The 17,117-nt window shown below is 63.6% G+C and overlaps 1 protein-coding gene across 8 annotated transcripts in view; it reads right to left on the bottom strand.

The window, feature by feature from the left end:
• PITPNM3 (PITPNM family member 3) overlaps nucleotides 1–17,117 on the bottom strand; it is a 60,661-nt gene that overhangs the window by 17,579 nt on the left and 25,965 nt on the right. For 4 of the 8 annotated variants that reach the window (XM_072821639.1, XM_072821642.1, XM_072821637.1 and 1 more), the window contains 7 exons: nucleotides 12,924–12,971; nucleotides 4,038–4,114; nucleotides 3,446–3,681; nucleotides 1,279–1,468; nucleotides 882–989; nucleotides 682–804; nucleotides 176–357 (listed from right to left, as the gene is read on the bottom strand). In XM_072821639.1, the coding sequence (XP_072677740.1) occupies nucleotides 176–357; nucleotides 682–804; nucleotides 882–989; nucleotides 1,279–1,468; nucleotides 3,446–3,681; nucleotides 4,038–4,114; nucleotides 12,924–12,971 (964 nt within the window). Of the gene's footprint in view, nucleotides 1–175; nucleotides 358–681; nucleotides 805–881; nucleotides 990–1,278; nucleotides 1,469–3,445; nucleotides 3,682–4,037; nucleotides 4,115–9,404; nucleotides 11,591–12,923; nucleotides 12,972–17,117 lie in introns of those variants that run through there. The other 4 variants (XM_072821641.1, XM_072821644.1, XM_072821643.1 and 1 more) reach the window with 2 other exon arrangements.

Here is a 17,117-nt window from a genome sequence, read left to right on the forward strand (position 1 = left end):
GGGGGCACCCACCGTCCTGGTGTCTGCCAGTCGGGGCAGAGCAGGGACAGGGGCAAGGTCCTGGCAGAGGCCGAGCACTCCCGTGCTCGTCTACACGTGACCCGCCACAGGCCTCCTGGGGAACCATGAGCTGGGGTCCCCTGGGCCGCGGACACCACGCCAGAGGAGCACTCACCTCGACAGGAAGGCGTGATGCTGGGTGATGGCCTCACAGTCATACGTGGAGGAGTCGCTCTGTTTCCGCGGCAATGGCCTTGGGGGCTCCTCATCCTCTGGTGCACTGGAGACATCAACGCTGCTTTTGCTGAGACGCTTACTGCTGGCCAGACTGCACGCCTCATCCACCGCGACGGTGTCCTTTGGGGTCACACAGAGGACAGGAGGACAGTGCAGTCACCAGAGGCGCAGGGGCCCTACCTCCTCCTCCAGGCCCCATGAACCCTTCTCTCCTGAGATTTGAGGGCAGCACTGGCCCCCAGGAGCACGGCAGCCACATGGCAGAAATGGGGGGATTTCGGGTGCACCCAAAGGTACGTGACCCCAGGGACTCCGGACCAAGTCTTCCCTGAGCCCCATTCTTGTAGGATCATGAAGCAACACTTTAGAAGCCAGCGATCATGGATAAGTGTGAAGCGCTGGCATCCCCTCCCCCGGGGACAGATTCCCCCACCTGGCCCGCACCTGCGTGCTGCTGACGCTCCCTTTCCGGCTGCTGCTGCCTGGGCTGTCCCCTGAGGGCCCCGCGCTGTAGCAGATGGCATCAAAGGCCAGGAGGCCGCCCACACAGTCCCCGATGAGACACACCTGCAGAAGACACGGCTGGGGTGCAAGGCCAGCCCACCAGGGACCCCTCACCCCCACCCAGCCAGGGCACCAGTCACCTGTCCAGGGGACACTGAGGAACCTGTCCCCGTGAGACACAGAGGGAGACCCGATGGGAGACAGGTGCTCGTTCTGCAGCCAGGGTCAGCCGGAGGACAGCAGGCAGGCTAGGGTCAGGGGTCAGGCTAAGGTCGGGGGTCAGAGTCGGACCGGGGTCAGCTGAGGATACACAGCAGGCAGGCTAGGGTCGGGGGTCAGGCTAGGATCAGGGGTCAGATTCGGGCCAGGGTCAGCTGAGGACACACAGCAGGCAGGCTAGGGTCCGGGGTCAGAGTTGGGCCAGCGTCAGCTGAGGACACAACAGCAGGCAGCCTAGGGTCGGAGTCAGGCCAGGGTCGGGGGTCAGACTTAGCCAGGGTCCGGCTAGGTTTGGGCAGGCTGGGGAGGCAGTCCTACCTGCCCACTAAAGCCGATACCATCAGGGGACTTGAGGAACTCTGTGTAGACCTGGTTGGCCCGCTCGATGACAGTAGCGACCGCATCCTGGTAGCGTGGAGACGAGATGGCCAGCAGGGGCAGTGCAGCCAGAGGGACATGGTCCTGGCTATTGCCGAGGCAGCCGTCATCGTGGCTGTAGGGGTTCAGGCTGCAGACAGGGTCAAGGGAAGCCCAGCGGGCTCAGGCAGGGATCTGGGGCCACACGGGGCAGAGAGCAGAGGCACGAGCTGGCCACGGTTGGGCCCCTGCCTGGGGCTCAGGAGGGGGAGCTGGACAAGAGCCAGAGGAAATGGGGCACAGGCCAGGGGCTAGGGGGCACTGTGCTGACTCCCCTGTGCAACCCTGCCCACGCCAGCCCGGGATATGGGCTAGGGTCTCCTGGGACAGCTGCCTTCCCCTGCCCTCTCCTGCTGAGACCCCTGGGACACCCAACCTGGTGTGGATCCTGGTGGGGACAGATCAGAGCAGGCTTCCTGGGGGAGGTGGAGTTGGGACTGGGTCTCAAGGAAGGCTTTAGGGGTGCCTGGAAGGAGGAGAGAGCACCTCCCAGGCGTGGGGTCCCTGTGAAGCACCCCTGCCAGGTGATAACGGGGCCGCACACGTGAGCTGTGTCCACCCTTCTCAGGAGAGGGTCTGGAGCCTTCAGGGGCTTGCTGGAAAGGTGTGACCCCCGGACGGATGACACAGCCTCCCCTACAGCATCCTTGCTGCCAGCGGACCATTCAGCCTCCCCAATTCCCTGCTACCCTCCTGCAAGTCCCTCTCTCCAGGGGGCTCAGGACCCTCTAGACCCAGCTTCCAACTCCTGCTCCAGCCTCCCTCCCACCCCGGCCTGCCTCTGTCCAGGGGACGTCAGGCCCTCAGCCCATGGCTCTAGGTCAGGATGAGGGCGCAGCGTGGACCCATGGGGCACCTGACAGACACAGGGCAGGCGCCAGGGCTCAGGCTTCTCCGCACAGGTGGCAGAGCCCTGATGGTGAGCATGGCCGGCCCAGCAGCCCTTCCTCATCTCCACAGAGAACAAATGGGAGGAAACAGGCCTCCACTGCAGCTGTAGAGCGTTTAATTAGCAGAGAACGAGCTCCCTCCCAGTGGGCCAGCAGAGCCGCCTGGTGGGGAGGGACTGGCTCCCCAAGCTCCCCAGAAGTGGCTGGACGATCCATCTTCCTGGGGACCAGGGCCGGGGCCGCTGACTCAGTTCTGGGGTTTGGACGTCTTGGGGGTGAGGACTCTGGCTCCTGGGTTATTATGGAACAGCTTGGGAACTCCTGACCACAGGGGCGGGACAGAGCCTGCCTCCCCAGTCCTGCAGAGCAGGGCCCGGGGCTGGTATGGACAGGACTCCAGCGTGCCTTCCCTGACTTGGGGCCAAGAATCACACCAGCTGGGGGAGCTACTGACTCATCTTCTCCCTCATCCAGCTGGGAGCCTGACCTGGGACTACAGGGGTCACAGGGCGTTTGCTCCCGGGGCCCCTTCCTGTCTCTCACCGGGAACAGTGAACCCCGTGTGCCCCGCTCCCTCCCCCAGGCTCCAGCAGTTCTGGATATGGAACTAGGGCCCTGTGAGACTACTGTTCAGTCCCCTCCAGCCAGGGTCCCTGCTGGCAGTCGAGACATCCTCTCCCAGCCTGCTGGCCACAGAGAACGCTGTCCCCACCATGAGGACGCAGCCATGCATCACTGCTGACTCCACCTGTGCCAGGAGCTCCAGCCCGCAAGACCCTCAAGAAAACCCCAGCAGGTACTTAGGACACGACAATCCCCACTTTACAGACCAGGAAACCCGGACAGGGCAGTGGTCCCAGCCCTCGCTGGGCATCCACCCTGCCCTGTGCTGCCTGCCAGAGAGCACACATGCTGCTGGGCACCCCGGGGAAACAGCTTAGCCCCTCGAGGCCTCTGCAGCCTCCTCTGGGCCAGGAGGGCCAGCATGGGGAGCATGGAGAGTGGCTCTGCACCATCGAGGGGCCTGTACCGCCCGGCCCCGCACAGGGGGACACACTGCTCTGGACTCTCACTGGCCCCTTCCCACCCTGAAGTCCCAGGGAGGCCCCGGCCAGGGGCACCCACAGCCCACCATCCCCACCAGCCCTAGCCAGCCCAGGTGTGCAGAGGGGACTCACTTAGAGACGAGTGAGAAGGCGTCCGAGCAGACGGCAGGGCAGGGCACAAACTTGACCAGGATGTGGCCCAGGGCTGCTGGGAAGTGGGCCCGCGTGACCTTCTCCAGCACGGAGGTGAAGGTGTGGATGTCGGCTGCCTTGCAGGACGGGTCGCCCACACCCGTGTCCAGGATGTTGCCCCCATGCAGCACCAGCAGGAGGACATGTGTCTTGCAGGAGCGCTGTGGGCAGCCTTCCTGAGAAGGATATCCGTCGGGATAGAGACCCATGGACAATGGCACACAGCACTCTGGCTGGCGTGTCTCAGCTCCCAGCTGGGGGGCCCCCAGCTCCCAGTGTGGCGGGACCTCGTGTGCATTCAGAGGGAGGCACGCAGGCTGCCAGCAGAGCATGCACCCTACTGTGGGGGCTAGAAGGGTCCCAAGAGACCCTCCTGGTTCACACGAGAGCCAGCAGCCCAGAGAAAGATGAGCACCTGCCCGGAGTCACACAGTGAGACCAGTGAAGAGGAAGTCAAGTGTCCACCAGCCTGGGGCTCTCCCAGAAATCCTGACCAGAGGTGGGCCCAGACACCCCCAGAAGCCCAGCCCACCTCACTGTCTTCATGGATCTCGATGCTTCCCTGGGCTGGGAACCTCTGTCTTCTCAAGGAAACCCGGTACAGTTCTCCTGTGGGGGGAACAGAGGACTCAGCGCCGTGGGACCCCCAGTGCGGGGGCCGCAGGTACTCCCAGCTGGAGGGACAGCGTCTGGCCCCACCTCCAGGCCAGCAGGACCAGAAAGTGGAGGGAGGCCAGCACCATGCAACCCCGAGGCCCACAAACAACTGCCTTGCCTTCCTCCCAGGTGACAAGAGTGCCTGTAGGAATGTCACCTGGCGGCATCTGCTTCCAGCTACGGATGCACATGTGGGCTGAGCACGCCTCTGAAACCTGGATGCCTGTGTCAAGTATTTTATGCACATCTGCCTGAAGCTAGGAGAGGAACAGCGCGGCCTTGCAGGGGGTCCCCTGGGGCAGGTGGACCCCCGAGACGCACAGCAGTATCTGAGCCCTTGCTGCTCATCACCGGCGAGCCCAGGATGAGGCCGTCCTCGCCTCCCTCGGCTGCCACTCCTCCTCTGGGGCTGCTTGGCCCAAGCCCTCATCCCTGTGCCACAACAACACATCCGGCGGAGAGGATGTCATTTCCTCTGTGCGGCCGAGCCACAAGGCCCTACTACAAACCGCTCACATGCCTTCAACGACGGGAAGCTCACTCACCTCCTACAGCAGCCAAGTCCGCAGAGTTGGTCCTTTCTGTGCGCGCCCCCGCCCCATCGAAGAGCCTGCTGCACCTGCTGGGGGTCACGTGGGGAGGACCCCCCCTCCCGGGGGGCTCTGAGGGAAAGCCTGGGCAGGGGAGGGCGGGAGCCCACAGAGACGTTGCATCTCCCAGCCACTGCCCTGTGGCCCATGTGCTGGGCCAAGAACACAGACCCAGAAGCTTTTCTGCCCAGGGAGGTACACATGGCAACTACTCGGTTCCCGTAGATGGGGCCTGGGCTAAGAGTAACTGCCTTCTGAGCTCGGGCTGCAGCCCACACAGTGGGGAATGGTTTGGGCGGCAACGGTGGGGTGGCCCAGGCACAGAGGATGAAGACCTCGGGGTGAGGTCCCCCGATCCTTCTCCAGCTCCTCAGCCACCCAACTCTCTACCACCACGTGGACTCCGCGCCGGGCCCTGCACTCAAGACAGGCTCCTGGTAACACACACCGGGAACAGGCCTGGTGTTTGCTGAGTGGCTACTGTGGCCCAGGTGCTGCCACCAGTCCCTGCAGCCACTGGAGTTTTTGTTCTCTGCACATTAGCCCCATTTCCAGGCAAGACACTGAGGCTCATGCACCCCGGGTCATGTGCTCCAGGCCACACCCCTTGTGAGGCCGAGTGAGCCCACATGCCCACCCCATACCTACCGGAGGACCCTGCCCTGCTGCTGCAGGGGGCGACACCACAATCCCCCAGAGGCTGCGCTCACACAGCCTGCCCTGACTGGCATCCCTAAGAGTGGTGGGCAGGGTGCCCGGCGCAGACCCCCCCAGGGCACAGCAGCCATGCTCTACGATGCGTGGGGCCCCATGTGTGGCTCCGGGCCTGGTGGGGACTGGGCGACACCTCACTTCTGAGGTAGGACAGAGCTGGTCTGAGGAGAGGGTACGTGAGCCCAAGTCCTGCTCTTGGCAGCTGTGCGAGCAGGACTCAGTTTTCCGGTCAGGCCCGGGCGGGCAGTGCAGCAGGACAGCCCAGGGGCCACGGCAGGCATTGTGGGGCCGCGGGTGACAGGGTCGTGGCCACCCCGAGCCCTGGTGTGACCATGGGCTCCACTGCATTGCTGCCAATTAGCGTCGCAAGCCCACAAATAAGCGGCAGGAAGACATGAGGGCCCTGTGGTCATCTGGGTGCTGTGCCCTCGGCGGGTAGGGCTGATCCTGCGCCCTCACTGACCATTCACACCATGGGCACCGCGTCCTCAGGCCCCGCCAGCAGCCCAGCGTCCCCACGCCTCCCCCACCAAGGATGAGGGTCTGGCTCCCCTTTGTGAGCAGAAGCCCCACAGGTTTTGCTCCCTGGGTGGGAAGGCAGGGAGGCCTGACCCGCAGAGCTCGGTCTGGCCTTGGAGGATGGGCTAACAGGACCCAAGGAGCCCAGGGGGAATATGTGTCTGGCCCACAGAGGCAGCCTTGAGGCCCCCCAGCCTGGGCCAGGCCCTCAAGCCTTCTGCTGCTCCAAGAAGCAGACATTCCCGCCCCCCCAGGTAACTGAGGCCACCCCAGGGTGGGGTGGAGTGAGCCCACGGTTGTTCCTGGGACTGTGTCTTGTAATCACTGTGCCGCCCCGCACCCCTGCCGGCCCACCTCACCCCCAAGGCACCTCCCGCCAGCTGAAGAGCGGGGGCATATCCGCTGAATCACGACCTCGGGAGGCACGAACCACCATCATCCCTCTAATTACCCAAGCGCCACTCTGCTCTTGAGGTGGAAGCCAAGGTCAGCACCCATGTGCGTGGCCCACGGAGCAAAGCATCACCCGACTCACGGTGGGGTCCACCATGTCTGCCCCTTGACGCTGGCCGCCGCCCCCACCTGCCCTGCACCCCCCCCACCTGCCACCCCCACTGTCGAGGGAGCTGAGCCAGGCCCAGCCCATGAGCACGTGGCTCGTCCCCGCGAAGGACCCACGCAGTGCCCCATCCTCTGAAACACACTGAAGCCCACATGCGGGCGGATTCCAGGGGTGAATTCCCCCCACAGGTCTGCGACTTGCTCTGGGTGGGAAGTGGGATGTGCAGTGGGAGTGTCGGCGACAAACCAGAGCCTCGTTCCCTGGCACATGGGGGGTCTGTGGCCCTGACCCCCCAGTGGCCACACACAGGTGCCACGCCAAGGACAGGCATGGAAACGGTCCAGGGATGGGGACAGGGACCAGGACAAGGATGAGCACCCCTGTCAGAGGCAGGTGTTGTCTGCATGGTGGGACAGGTGGTTGTTTTCTGACTTCTTCTCATTCTCAGGGGAGTCCAGATTCCCTGTGGTCCAGCGAGCACACATGCATCCACGGGCAGCCGTCATGCTCACACGGAGCCACAGCCCCCACTTCACCAAGTGCAAGCACCACAAATAAGACTGAGTGTATCCCTGCCCTCGGAGCTGAGGGAGGCAGGACAGGCTGGTGGGGGAGGGTATGAAAGGGAAAAGGAAGGCCTGTGAGGGAGCAACAACGGTGAAACAGGATAAGTGAATCAATATCCCACATTTGGGTCACAAAGCCAACTGGACATCACAGTGGCCTCCTGCTCCCCTGGCCAGGGCCCAAATGTGTGTCGTGTGTCCAGGTGGCTGAGGAGCTCAAAGGGCCTGGGGTCACGTGACACAACCTAGGCTGGGAAGGGGGCAGCTCTGTGGGCAGGTGCTGGGGTCTTCCTTCAGAATGAGGAGGAAACATGCCTGCAGCTCCGGCCACTAGGGGGCTCAGTGAGCCCAGTGACTGGGCAGGAAAGTGGTGGAAGGGGGTCCCTGTCTGGGGAAGGGCAGGCTTGAGGGGACGTGGTAGCCCTGCACGTCCCCAGGAGCTGCTTTCGGGTCACAGGACGGAGGGCAGGGCCCAGCCAGCGAGGTGAGGCGGCTTCCGGAGAGTTCTCAGCCATTCTGGAGGGACCCATGGTGGCCCAGAGGGAAGCTGGACAAGCTGGGCAGGGGGACACCAGGGAGGGGGGCGCAGGTCAGGCTGCGGGGATGGATGGCGTCCCTGCTGTGACGACTTAACCCCTGCAAAGTCAGAACCCATCCCATCTGCCTGGATTCACCTGCTAAGAGGCTCAGTGCCCAGGGGGACAGTCAGCCCCCCACAGAGGCGCTGGCCCACCCTGAGGCCTGACCGCTGCCTGTGAGCATGGGGGCAGCTCCCAGGGGCCACTGCGTGGGTGGACGTGGCCCAGGCCGGGAGCAGCACCACCCTGAGTCCAGCCCGAGGTGGTTTCCAACACAGGGCTGCTAGAGACCCTCCTGCCCTGGGAAGGGCCCTGGGAAGGCCTGGGCACCTGCTGTGTTTGCCTTGCCTCCTCCCCCAGCGTCTCTGGCTCCCCCCATATTCATCCCTGGGGGGTCCTGCAAGCGCAAGTGCAGGGCTGGGGACGTGCACTCAAGTTCCAGGCCGGGCATATCCACTCTCCTAAAGCCGAAGCTGCTCTTCCCGATGCCTACAGGGTGTGGCCTGCCCACAGGGAGGAATTGCCATCCACCCCCACCAACCTGGGCCCTACGGAGAGGCCGGCACAGGCCGAGGGAATCAACCGCGTCATACCCACGCCCACCTGCCTGCACGCTGACCCCCGGCAGGTTCCAGAAAAAGGACAGCATGTGGCACTTATACACTGGCCCAGGTACCTGGCCTTGGAAACCAAACCAGAGGATGCCCGCTGATCTCACCCCCAGGTCAGCATCACGTGGCCGCCCGGGCTCTCGGGGAGCAGCCGCTGCTCGTCCACGGCTGCAGTCGGAGGCACTTGGAACACGGAGCACAGAGTGCCCCTGACACCCTGGACCCGAGCTGGAAGGCGCTCGTACCATGCTAGACCCAGCTGCACCACTCATGCTGCAGACACAGGAAGCAAGCTGCGTGCCCCCCGCAGGACACTGCTACCCAGTTCTCACAGCCACGGTGGCGACACAGGACAGCCTTCCCGAGGCCACTGGGCCGCCAAACCTAGTGAGATGCTGAAATAACCTGGAGACACGATCACCGAGACCAGCAGGGGGCAGGACAGCGCGGGCACCACCGGCGTAAAAACATGCAGACACGTGGGTATTTGTGGAGATGCGTGTGTGCAGGGAGGAACCAGCGCCCGGTGCTCCCGGCGAGGGGCTGGGCAGGCCATGGGGCAGCAGGAGGGCGCGCAGCACCTTCGTCCTGGTAGAAGTCACGCCGCTGACGGGCACGGCCTACTCAGGAGTCGGATTAAACATGAGACTTCCTCTGATGCCCGTGTAGCGGCGCCTCCTCTTCTGAGTCACTAATTCCTATTATCCCGCTGCTGGGGTTGCTTGGGTTCCATGTAGTGGCTTCCTGGCTTTTGTTTCTAGACACTCTTTTGTTCCCAGAAGGAAAGAAAACCAGAGATGGTCTCAGGCTAGAAAGAGACCCCGCAACCCCTGGAGGATGGACGACCAACCGCGAGGGCCCAGGATGTGGGACCACCCGGCTGCACGGGTGGGAACCGCCCAAGCCGGGCCCCGGGCCCCAGGGTGTCTGCAACCCGAAAACAAGGTCCTTTCCCTGGACTCCCATCCAATGCCGTGTCCAGGCAGGCCTTGCTTCTCCTGCTGGAACTCTGACGAAGTCGTGGGCCAGCTTCTGCGTGCTGCACAACGATCCTGGGCCCTGGCCCCATGCTAGCCTCTCCTCTGCTTTCCCCTCCACTCACCTCCCCCCTGAGCTCCGGCACTAGGCCGCAGGATGGTTCTCGAGCCTCTCCTTCGTCCTCTCACCATGGGGTCTTTGCACATTCTGCTCCCCAAGCCCCGACTCTTCTTCATGCTGCTCCTGAAGCCTCAGTGGTCCTTCCCACCCCCACCCCCACCCCGGGGGGGGGGGCAGGGGGGCGGGGCTTCCGGCCTCCCTCTCCTCTTGGCAAAAGCACGGAGGCTCTCTGTTCTGGGACCCGGCCTCATAGTGTAGGCTCTGTGGTGTCTGCACTCATCAACTCCTCCATCCTCCCAGCTGTGCCGTGTCCCCCAGCCAGGGACAGGGTTTGTTCATGCTCCACATAGTCCCCAAAGGCTGTCCAGATGCCAGCGTAGGGAAGATGCTCACCAAGTATTTTTCAAACAAAGTCATGAACAAGTATTTTGTTCCCACTCAGGCCCCCGTGTAGGAGGCTGAGGATGCCCCCGGCACAACATAGATGTGTTCATGTGCACGCCGAGGAGCACGCACAAGTGCATGGGCATACACGCACATGCACACAGGGACAGACCGCGTCAGCACAGACACGCGGGAGGGGGCCCCCCAGGCAGCCGTCTGCCACCCTGAGCTCACTAAAGCTGAGGCTAAATATAGCCCGTCTGCAGCTGCGCACAGGCCGCCCACATGGCTGGGAAAAGACACCCGATCCCTGCGGGGCCGCGGGCCAGCTGTGGGCAGGGGCTAGTGCCCCTGGGGCTGCTGGGGGGTGGCGGGCAGGCGCCCAGGACAGGAGGTCCTTGCTGGCCGTCCCAGCATCTGAGCCACTGGTTGGTCTGGTCACGGGCTCTGGGTGGTGAGATGCGAGGTCAGGCCCTACGCATAGGGAGGCGGGCATTGCTCGGCATCCACATCTTCTCTGTCCCTTCCGGGTGGCCACAGCTGTACGGGTGAGGCGGCCATGGGGCCAGGCTGGGGCCAGGAGCAGGGTGGGTCAGGACTAGCCACAAAGCCGGGCTCTGCGGGCGGCTGCGTGGAGGCTGGGTTGGGACAGAGACCACCCGGGTTCAAATGGAACCGGGCCTGGCGCTCAGCCTGCACTCTGGTCGGGTATCCGCCCAGGGACAAGACAAAGTTCAGAGTCCCACCTGGGAGGGAGAGGTGGAGCTGGAGAGCTTGAAGGCAAGGAGGGCAGCGTGGAGGCCCGTGTGGAGGCCGGTGTGGAGGCTGGCAGTTCTGGGAGACAGAAGCCAGGCAGGACCTCCAGGTCTCTGGCTAGAGTTTGTGGAAATGGCACCGTTCAGCCTGGAGGAGGAACAGGAGCAGTGCCGGGGAGCGGACGGGGAGCCTGGGGCAGGCCCAGGTCAGGCCAGAAGCTGTGAGTGTCACTGGGCTTGGAGCAGCGTGAACTGGCAGAGGGGACCAGGAGGCGCGGAGGCGACAGGAATGCAGAGGGCGCCAGAAGGTTGGCACCATGACCCGGGGGCTCCCCCGGGCTCCTCGACCAAACGGAATGATCTGGTGCCAAGTAACGGGCTGGGTGGAGGCTGCAGGTCGCCAGGCCGTCCCTGCTGCTGCAGGATGGAGGCCACACGGCGTCTGAGAGGGAGGACTCCTGGGCAGCACCTGCCACACGCGCCACCCACACATGTCCGTGGGGCCCAGGAGGACGCATCCCTGTGCAGGGCCAATCCAGCGGTCACAGGACGGGCAGAGCCCTGAGCACACGGAGTTCCGAGCAACCTTGAGCCAGCGGCCAGGCTCATGGAGGGCCAACCACGTGAAGGCCATTCGCGCTCTGTCCCGCCGCAGTTCTGGGGCAGGCCTCGGGTCACGTCTCCACAGCCGAGTAATGGGAGCTCCGGGATGTCGGGGAGCTGGCCAGGCAGGTCAGGGCGCAGAGGCTCGGGGACTGCGGGGAGCTCACAGGAATGTCCTGAGTGTCCTGATCTGGGGCACCTCGTATCACCTCCTCCTTTGTCTCTCGCGAGGCACGTGCATGCACACCATGGACGGCCAAGCACCTCACCAACGTCCTGGTTGTGTACTTGCTGATTCGGGATCGCGAGCAAACAGAGCTGGACCCCGCACGACCTCCATTGTCTCAGGCAAGCAGAAGTGTCCAAAGGCCGAACTTCGTGGACGGCGTTAAGCAGCTGGATGAACAGCAGGACCGCCAGCCAGCCACGTTCTCAGGAGTCCTCACCATCCACATGCTAGCCTCAGACTCAGCCCACTGGCCCCGCAACCTTGTTGTCTCGTCCCCCTGAGTGAGAAGATCCTGAGGAAGCAGACGTGGGAACAGCTGGTAACAGAATCCAGATAAAATCCATGACCTCGGTTTATAAGCCAAATAAAGGAGATTTCACCTTCACAGAAACACACATTTTGTTTGGCCGGGTCGAGGAGCGGCAACGTGGGGTCGGCCCCGATGTGTTCCCTCCCTAGGACATCTTGTGGGGAGACCCCATCCCGCGGCTGCCAGATATTCCCAGACACGAACGAACCTTCCACCTGCAAACGCCCCGTCTCGAAGCTCAAGGGCTCTTCCACGCAGGTGCCAGTCCTCCGCTGCACCCAAGGACTCCGGGTATGCTGCAGAGAGCCCCCCACACCCTGCTGCCCGCATTTCTCAAGGGAGCAGTTCCTGACCCCCGCCACCTTCCCGTGGAAAACACGACCCAGGCCCCCTGCCGCCCCATCTGCCCTGTGGCCAAACCCGCCACTTCCCTGCTGCCCCCCCATCAGGAAACGTGAACCCGCCGATGTGTCCGGGTCTTCACTTAACCGCCTACACGGGCTGAAATCTGGGTGCTCTGGGACATTGCCACGCTCACACCGAGCCCCTGCACTCATGGCCTGGCTTTGGGGGAGCCCTCGGCAGAGGCACCCAGGCCCTCCGGCCCCTGACGGGCCTTGTCTGCACCTGCCCCTGGGCGCTGGAACACCTGCCACAGGTCAGCGATAGACGGGCCTGGGTTGGGTAGTGGGCAGCTGCGCTGGGGCCCCGAAGCCTCGGCCACAGATCCAAACAGCAGGACAGACACTGAGGGGTTCTGAGCGTTTGCACCCCTAGATATGCCTGGGCCCCCAACCCTAGCCTCCTGATGAGCAACGCTGCCAACGCCAAGCACTTGTTTGAAGCCACCCTCCAAGTCCCCTTGGGCATCCAGGGAGGACATCCTGCGTTGGCCGCGGACACCCCCTCCAGGAAGCCCCGACGGACCTAGAGACCAGGACCTGGAGGTGGGGGTGCGCAGGGGAGGTATTATGACCCAGCACCATGTCAGTGCCTGCAGTGGCCCAAGGCCAAGTCACCCAAAAGCACTTGCCCCGAAGGCTCCGAGGGTTTGCACTGCCTTCCTATCCTCTCTCCACCACACACAAGCAACACATGAGGCTTTGCAGGGTCCCGTCTGCCTCTGGGCACAGCAGCCCCCCCAGCCACCCTGCACGTGGGAACCTGGGGCCCCAAGGAGCTCAACTGATGGGGGGGCAGGCCCAAGGAGGCTGAGCCAGCCAGGGGTCGGCCATCACTCACGCTGCTTCTCCTGGAGAGTGCTGGACGTGCACGGGGTGCTCCCGTCTCCTGCAGAGAAAGAGAAGGAGCGTGAGCGGGTCCCCACCATGTCACCAGGCAGCCCTTCCCAGAGCTGGGGTGGGCAGGGCCTCTCACCTACTCACCACACTGGGCCCTTCGTGCCCCGGCACACCCGGAGCCAGGGAGAGCGGGGCCTATGTGCCTGTCCTCCCGCCTTCCTGGGGCTGCAGCTCCCTGGCCTAGGTGGGGGCAGCCGGCCCTCCCCTCTCCTCCCATTGTCCCCACCCAGGGGGTCTCCAAGTCCTATGGGGTCTGTGTCTGAGACTTGGGCCCCACCGTGGAAGGGCCGTCCCCAGGCCTGGAATGGTGCACACACTCTCTGTGCCCCTCCCCACACTGCGCACAACCCAGGCCAGGCCCTGTGGATTCTACGGAGGTAGCTGGGGTAGCCCCCCCCCCACCCCGCCCCCCCCCAACACACACACACACACACACACACACACGAGAGGCCATTTTCCGCAGCCACAAATGTCACAGAAACTCCTCGTTGCAAATATGGAAGACGCCAGCAGACGCAAAGGAGGACGACACAACTGTAGGACCCCCGGCCTCCTGGGCCCTGCTCCACGCGCATCTTCCGGAACTTCGGAAGCATCCCTGCCTCTGAGCTCCCTACGCGGACCCGGGGCAACAACAAAGCACAAAATACCCTTCCCATACTTCTGGTTCCAGTGTAGACGATTGCGTGACCAAGTGCCAGCACCCAGGGCCATCCTCCCAGGGCCGTTAGGATAACATTCTGCGGGGGTGGGGGGACTTCACAATGACGCCGCTGGGGGGAAGCTGCAAAATCGCACCGTCCTAGTTATGACGGCAACCAGCATCTTTGGGGATGCAGAACTCAATCCCAGGACCCCGGGGTCACGCCCTGAGCTGAAGGCAGATGCTCAATCGCTGAGCCTCCCAGGTGCCTGTCTTCGTGCATTTTTAATGACTTCCTTAAAATCACACGTCCACAGAGGAGTCTAGGTCAACGGGCAGGGACCTGGGTCAGGCCCCCATGCTCACAACCAGCCCAAGGTCTCTGGGGCCCCTGTATGCTGGAGTTGGGAGCAGTGTGGGCAGGAACACGGGTACTGACACCTTCTGGGCCAGCGCCTGCCCCCCAGGTGCGCTTGCTCCCCATTCCACAGATCCAAGGATGACATTATTCAGAAAGAGGGACGTTAGCCCCAGACCCAGGGCCCTTCAGAGCCCTGACTGCAGCACAAGGGCCGTTGGCGTTTCTTGGGCACCTGCTGGGGGCCAGGCCCTTAGGGAACGGGCCATGCATGGCTGAGGGACCAGCAGGGTCTGATTCATGACTGTCCTGCTCCCTTGCCCAGGCCTAGGGGTGACTCACCCGGCAGCTTACAAGCCACTGACACCACAAAACACGTTCATTACAGGAGAGGGAGTGTGACTTGTGTCCCAGGCAGAATTTCAGGGGCGACAATGTCTGTGTGCACTGGAGCAGGAGCCAGGGGTGCAGAGCCGGAAAAGGCCAGATGAGGGTCCCCAGGACACATGCGGTCCCCACTGGGTGAGGGGCGTCCACCCCCAGGAGGCCATCCAGGTGAGCCGCCCAGCAAGCAGCAGCTTCCCAACTTGTCTAGCACGTCCCCCGCTCCTGCCCCAAGGGGGCTCCTGGGATGGGGACAGGAGAACAAGAGCAGGTGCCCCAGGGAAGCTGGGCTGCCCCACCCTCACATGGGCAGTGAAGCCTGAACCTGAACGGGGCCTCAGGGGGTGGGGAGATGCCTCGGATCCCACGCTCTGACCCCAGGACCCTCCGACCCCAGGACCCTAGGGACAGCAGGCGCTGGGGTGGGTGGGTGGGAGGGAGGGAGGGAGGGAGGGAGGAATCTGGGGCCCACAGTGGGAGGCTGGGCTGTGCTCCCTGGGCCTGCTCACCCGGCTGTACCTCTGCCTGGCCTTCTTCACCTGTGGACACTGCCAGGAACTCCTGCAGACAGGACAGGCCATGGGGGGGACAGAGAGCACGGAGGCAAGGGGGGCACGGAGAACACAGAGGGAATGGGGGCAGGGCCTGCAGGTCCCCAGCCCACAGAGTCCCATGCCTCTGGGTCACATCTCCTTACAGATGCAGACCCGCCAGCGGCTCCCCACTCCCCACCTCCCCAACACACCATGCTCCCCGCCCCGTCCCAAGAGCCAGGGGATCACGTCCACCAAAGGCTGAGAGGCCTGCAGAAGGAGGGTGGGGCAAACACTGGGACAGGGGGCCTCAGGGAGGAAGGTGCCAGGAATATCCTTCCCAAGGAACAGGGGGGCAGCTGGGATCCTGGGGTAGAAAGGCCCCCACCCTCCTGCTCAGGGAGCTCCCCACACACCCAGCCTCCAGCTCCCCAAGCTGCAGGGTCGGGGCTCCCTCATGACCTCCCACCTGGACCCCTGCTCCCCTGTACACCTTCCCGGGCCCTCTGATCGCCTTCTCATTGGGCTTCCAGAAAGATCTTTCGAGATGGTGGCTCTTGCTCCAACTACTCTCTGGGTCCCCAGGGCACCCCTGAGAAAGCCAGGACCCCTTACCACTCCGAGCTCCCCGCTGCTGCGCCCCCTCTTGCCTCCCCAAGATCTCGGGCCCTTACCAGCCCCAGCACCTTGCACCCTGACTTCAGGGGACATGAACCCCCACGTGCTTGCCCAGAGTGCCTCACTTCCCGACCCCCCTGTGCATCTTCACACCTGCTGCTCCCTCTGCCTATCGCACCCTCGGGGTGCCCAGAGCCAGCAAGGCCTCCTGACCCTTCCACCACCACTGCCATGCTCCCACTGTTGCAGGTGATCGGCGCACTGGATGGTCCCTACCACATCCCGCTGTCCCGACCACACCCAGCCACCCCAGCTGCACCCCACCCGCCTGCCCCACCCCATCCCCTGCAGGTGGCAGCGTGTCTGTATGTCGACCAGTGCACATGAGCTGAATGCACAACAGGGGAGGGAAGGCATGGATGCGAGGTGAGCCCTCCCTGCCTCAGGTCCCGAGAGGGAGGCAAAGCACACCCTCAGCCAAGGCAGGGCTGTGGGGAGGCTGTCTGGAACAGGCCAGGCACCGGGAAGGCTCCCGACGACCGGCTCCACTTTCAGCAAGAGCCCCCAGGCAGCTCTGGCTAGAACATGGGGTAAGCAGGAGAGCAGGGGGTGCCTGGAGACGAGGAACACAGGGTCCACGATGGCCCCTCCACACCGTCCCACGGTGGACATGCAGCCACGGCGAACTTACCATCCCCCGGACAATAGTAACAGCGAGAAGGAGGGTGAGCAGCAGACTCCTGGCCTGCGGGCCCAGCTGGCAGGTGTAAGCGTCTGTTCGCGGACGGTGCCTCCCACCTGCTGGCCTCACGGCAGAACCAAGTGACTGAATTTGCAGCACAGCGGGCGGAATAGGGCGAGTAAGCCGACAACATGATCCAGCCTATTCCTCCCGCCCCAAATCCCTAGAAAATGACCCCGAATACACTTCCAGGAGTTGGTCTCAAGCAGAATCGTAAGACAAGAAGGGGTGCCCCAGCAGACCAGGCGCTGCTGGGCATCCCCCAGAGGGCAGACGGCAGAGGGCAAGGGTGGAGGAGGGCAGGGCCGGCCACAGGGTTTGCAGAGCCTGTGCAAGATTTTCACGTCGCATCTTTCTCAAGCAAGACTGCACGTGGGGGCCCTAGTTCAAAACCATCACGGATTTTAAGATGTCAGCGGCAGAGCACGGAATCCAGTGAGAGACACTGGTAAGTGCAGAGCTCTGGATGGCCACAAAGGTCAAACGTCCATTAGGCCAACTGCCGATGGAGCCGAGCAGAAGCCACCACCTACACCCTGCAGGGGAAAGCCTATGGCCAGAGACAGGCAGCTCGCGGGGGGGGGGGGGGGGGGGACGGGCCCCTGAAGGAAAATCCAGGGGCCAAGGAAGCTTCTAGAACTGCCAGGTTGTGCCACCCCACCCCACCCCCCAGCGCCTGCTTCCACCAAGCAGAGGCATCTACCCTCAGGTGCGGGGAGGGCCGAATGTCTGAGGAACAGGACACCCTGGGAAGCTAAAAATACCAAGAAGAAACCAGAAGCTAATGTCACCTAGCCGCATGCTCTGCCCTCCCCAATAATTAGATGACAGCCGTTGGCAGCACACAGATGCATCAC

This window comes from Canis lupus, chromosome 3 (assembly GCF_048164855.1).
Source record: "Canis lupus baileyi chromosome 3, mCanLup2.hap1, whole genome shotgun sequence".
Classification (NCBI taxonomy): domain Eukaryota; kingdom Metazoa; phylum Chordata; class Mammalia; order Carnivora; family Canidae; genus Canis; species Canis lupus.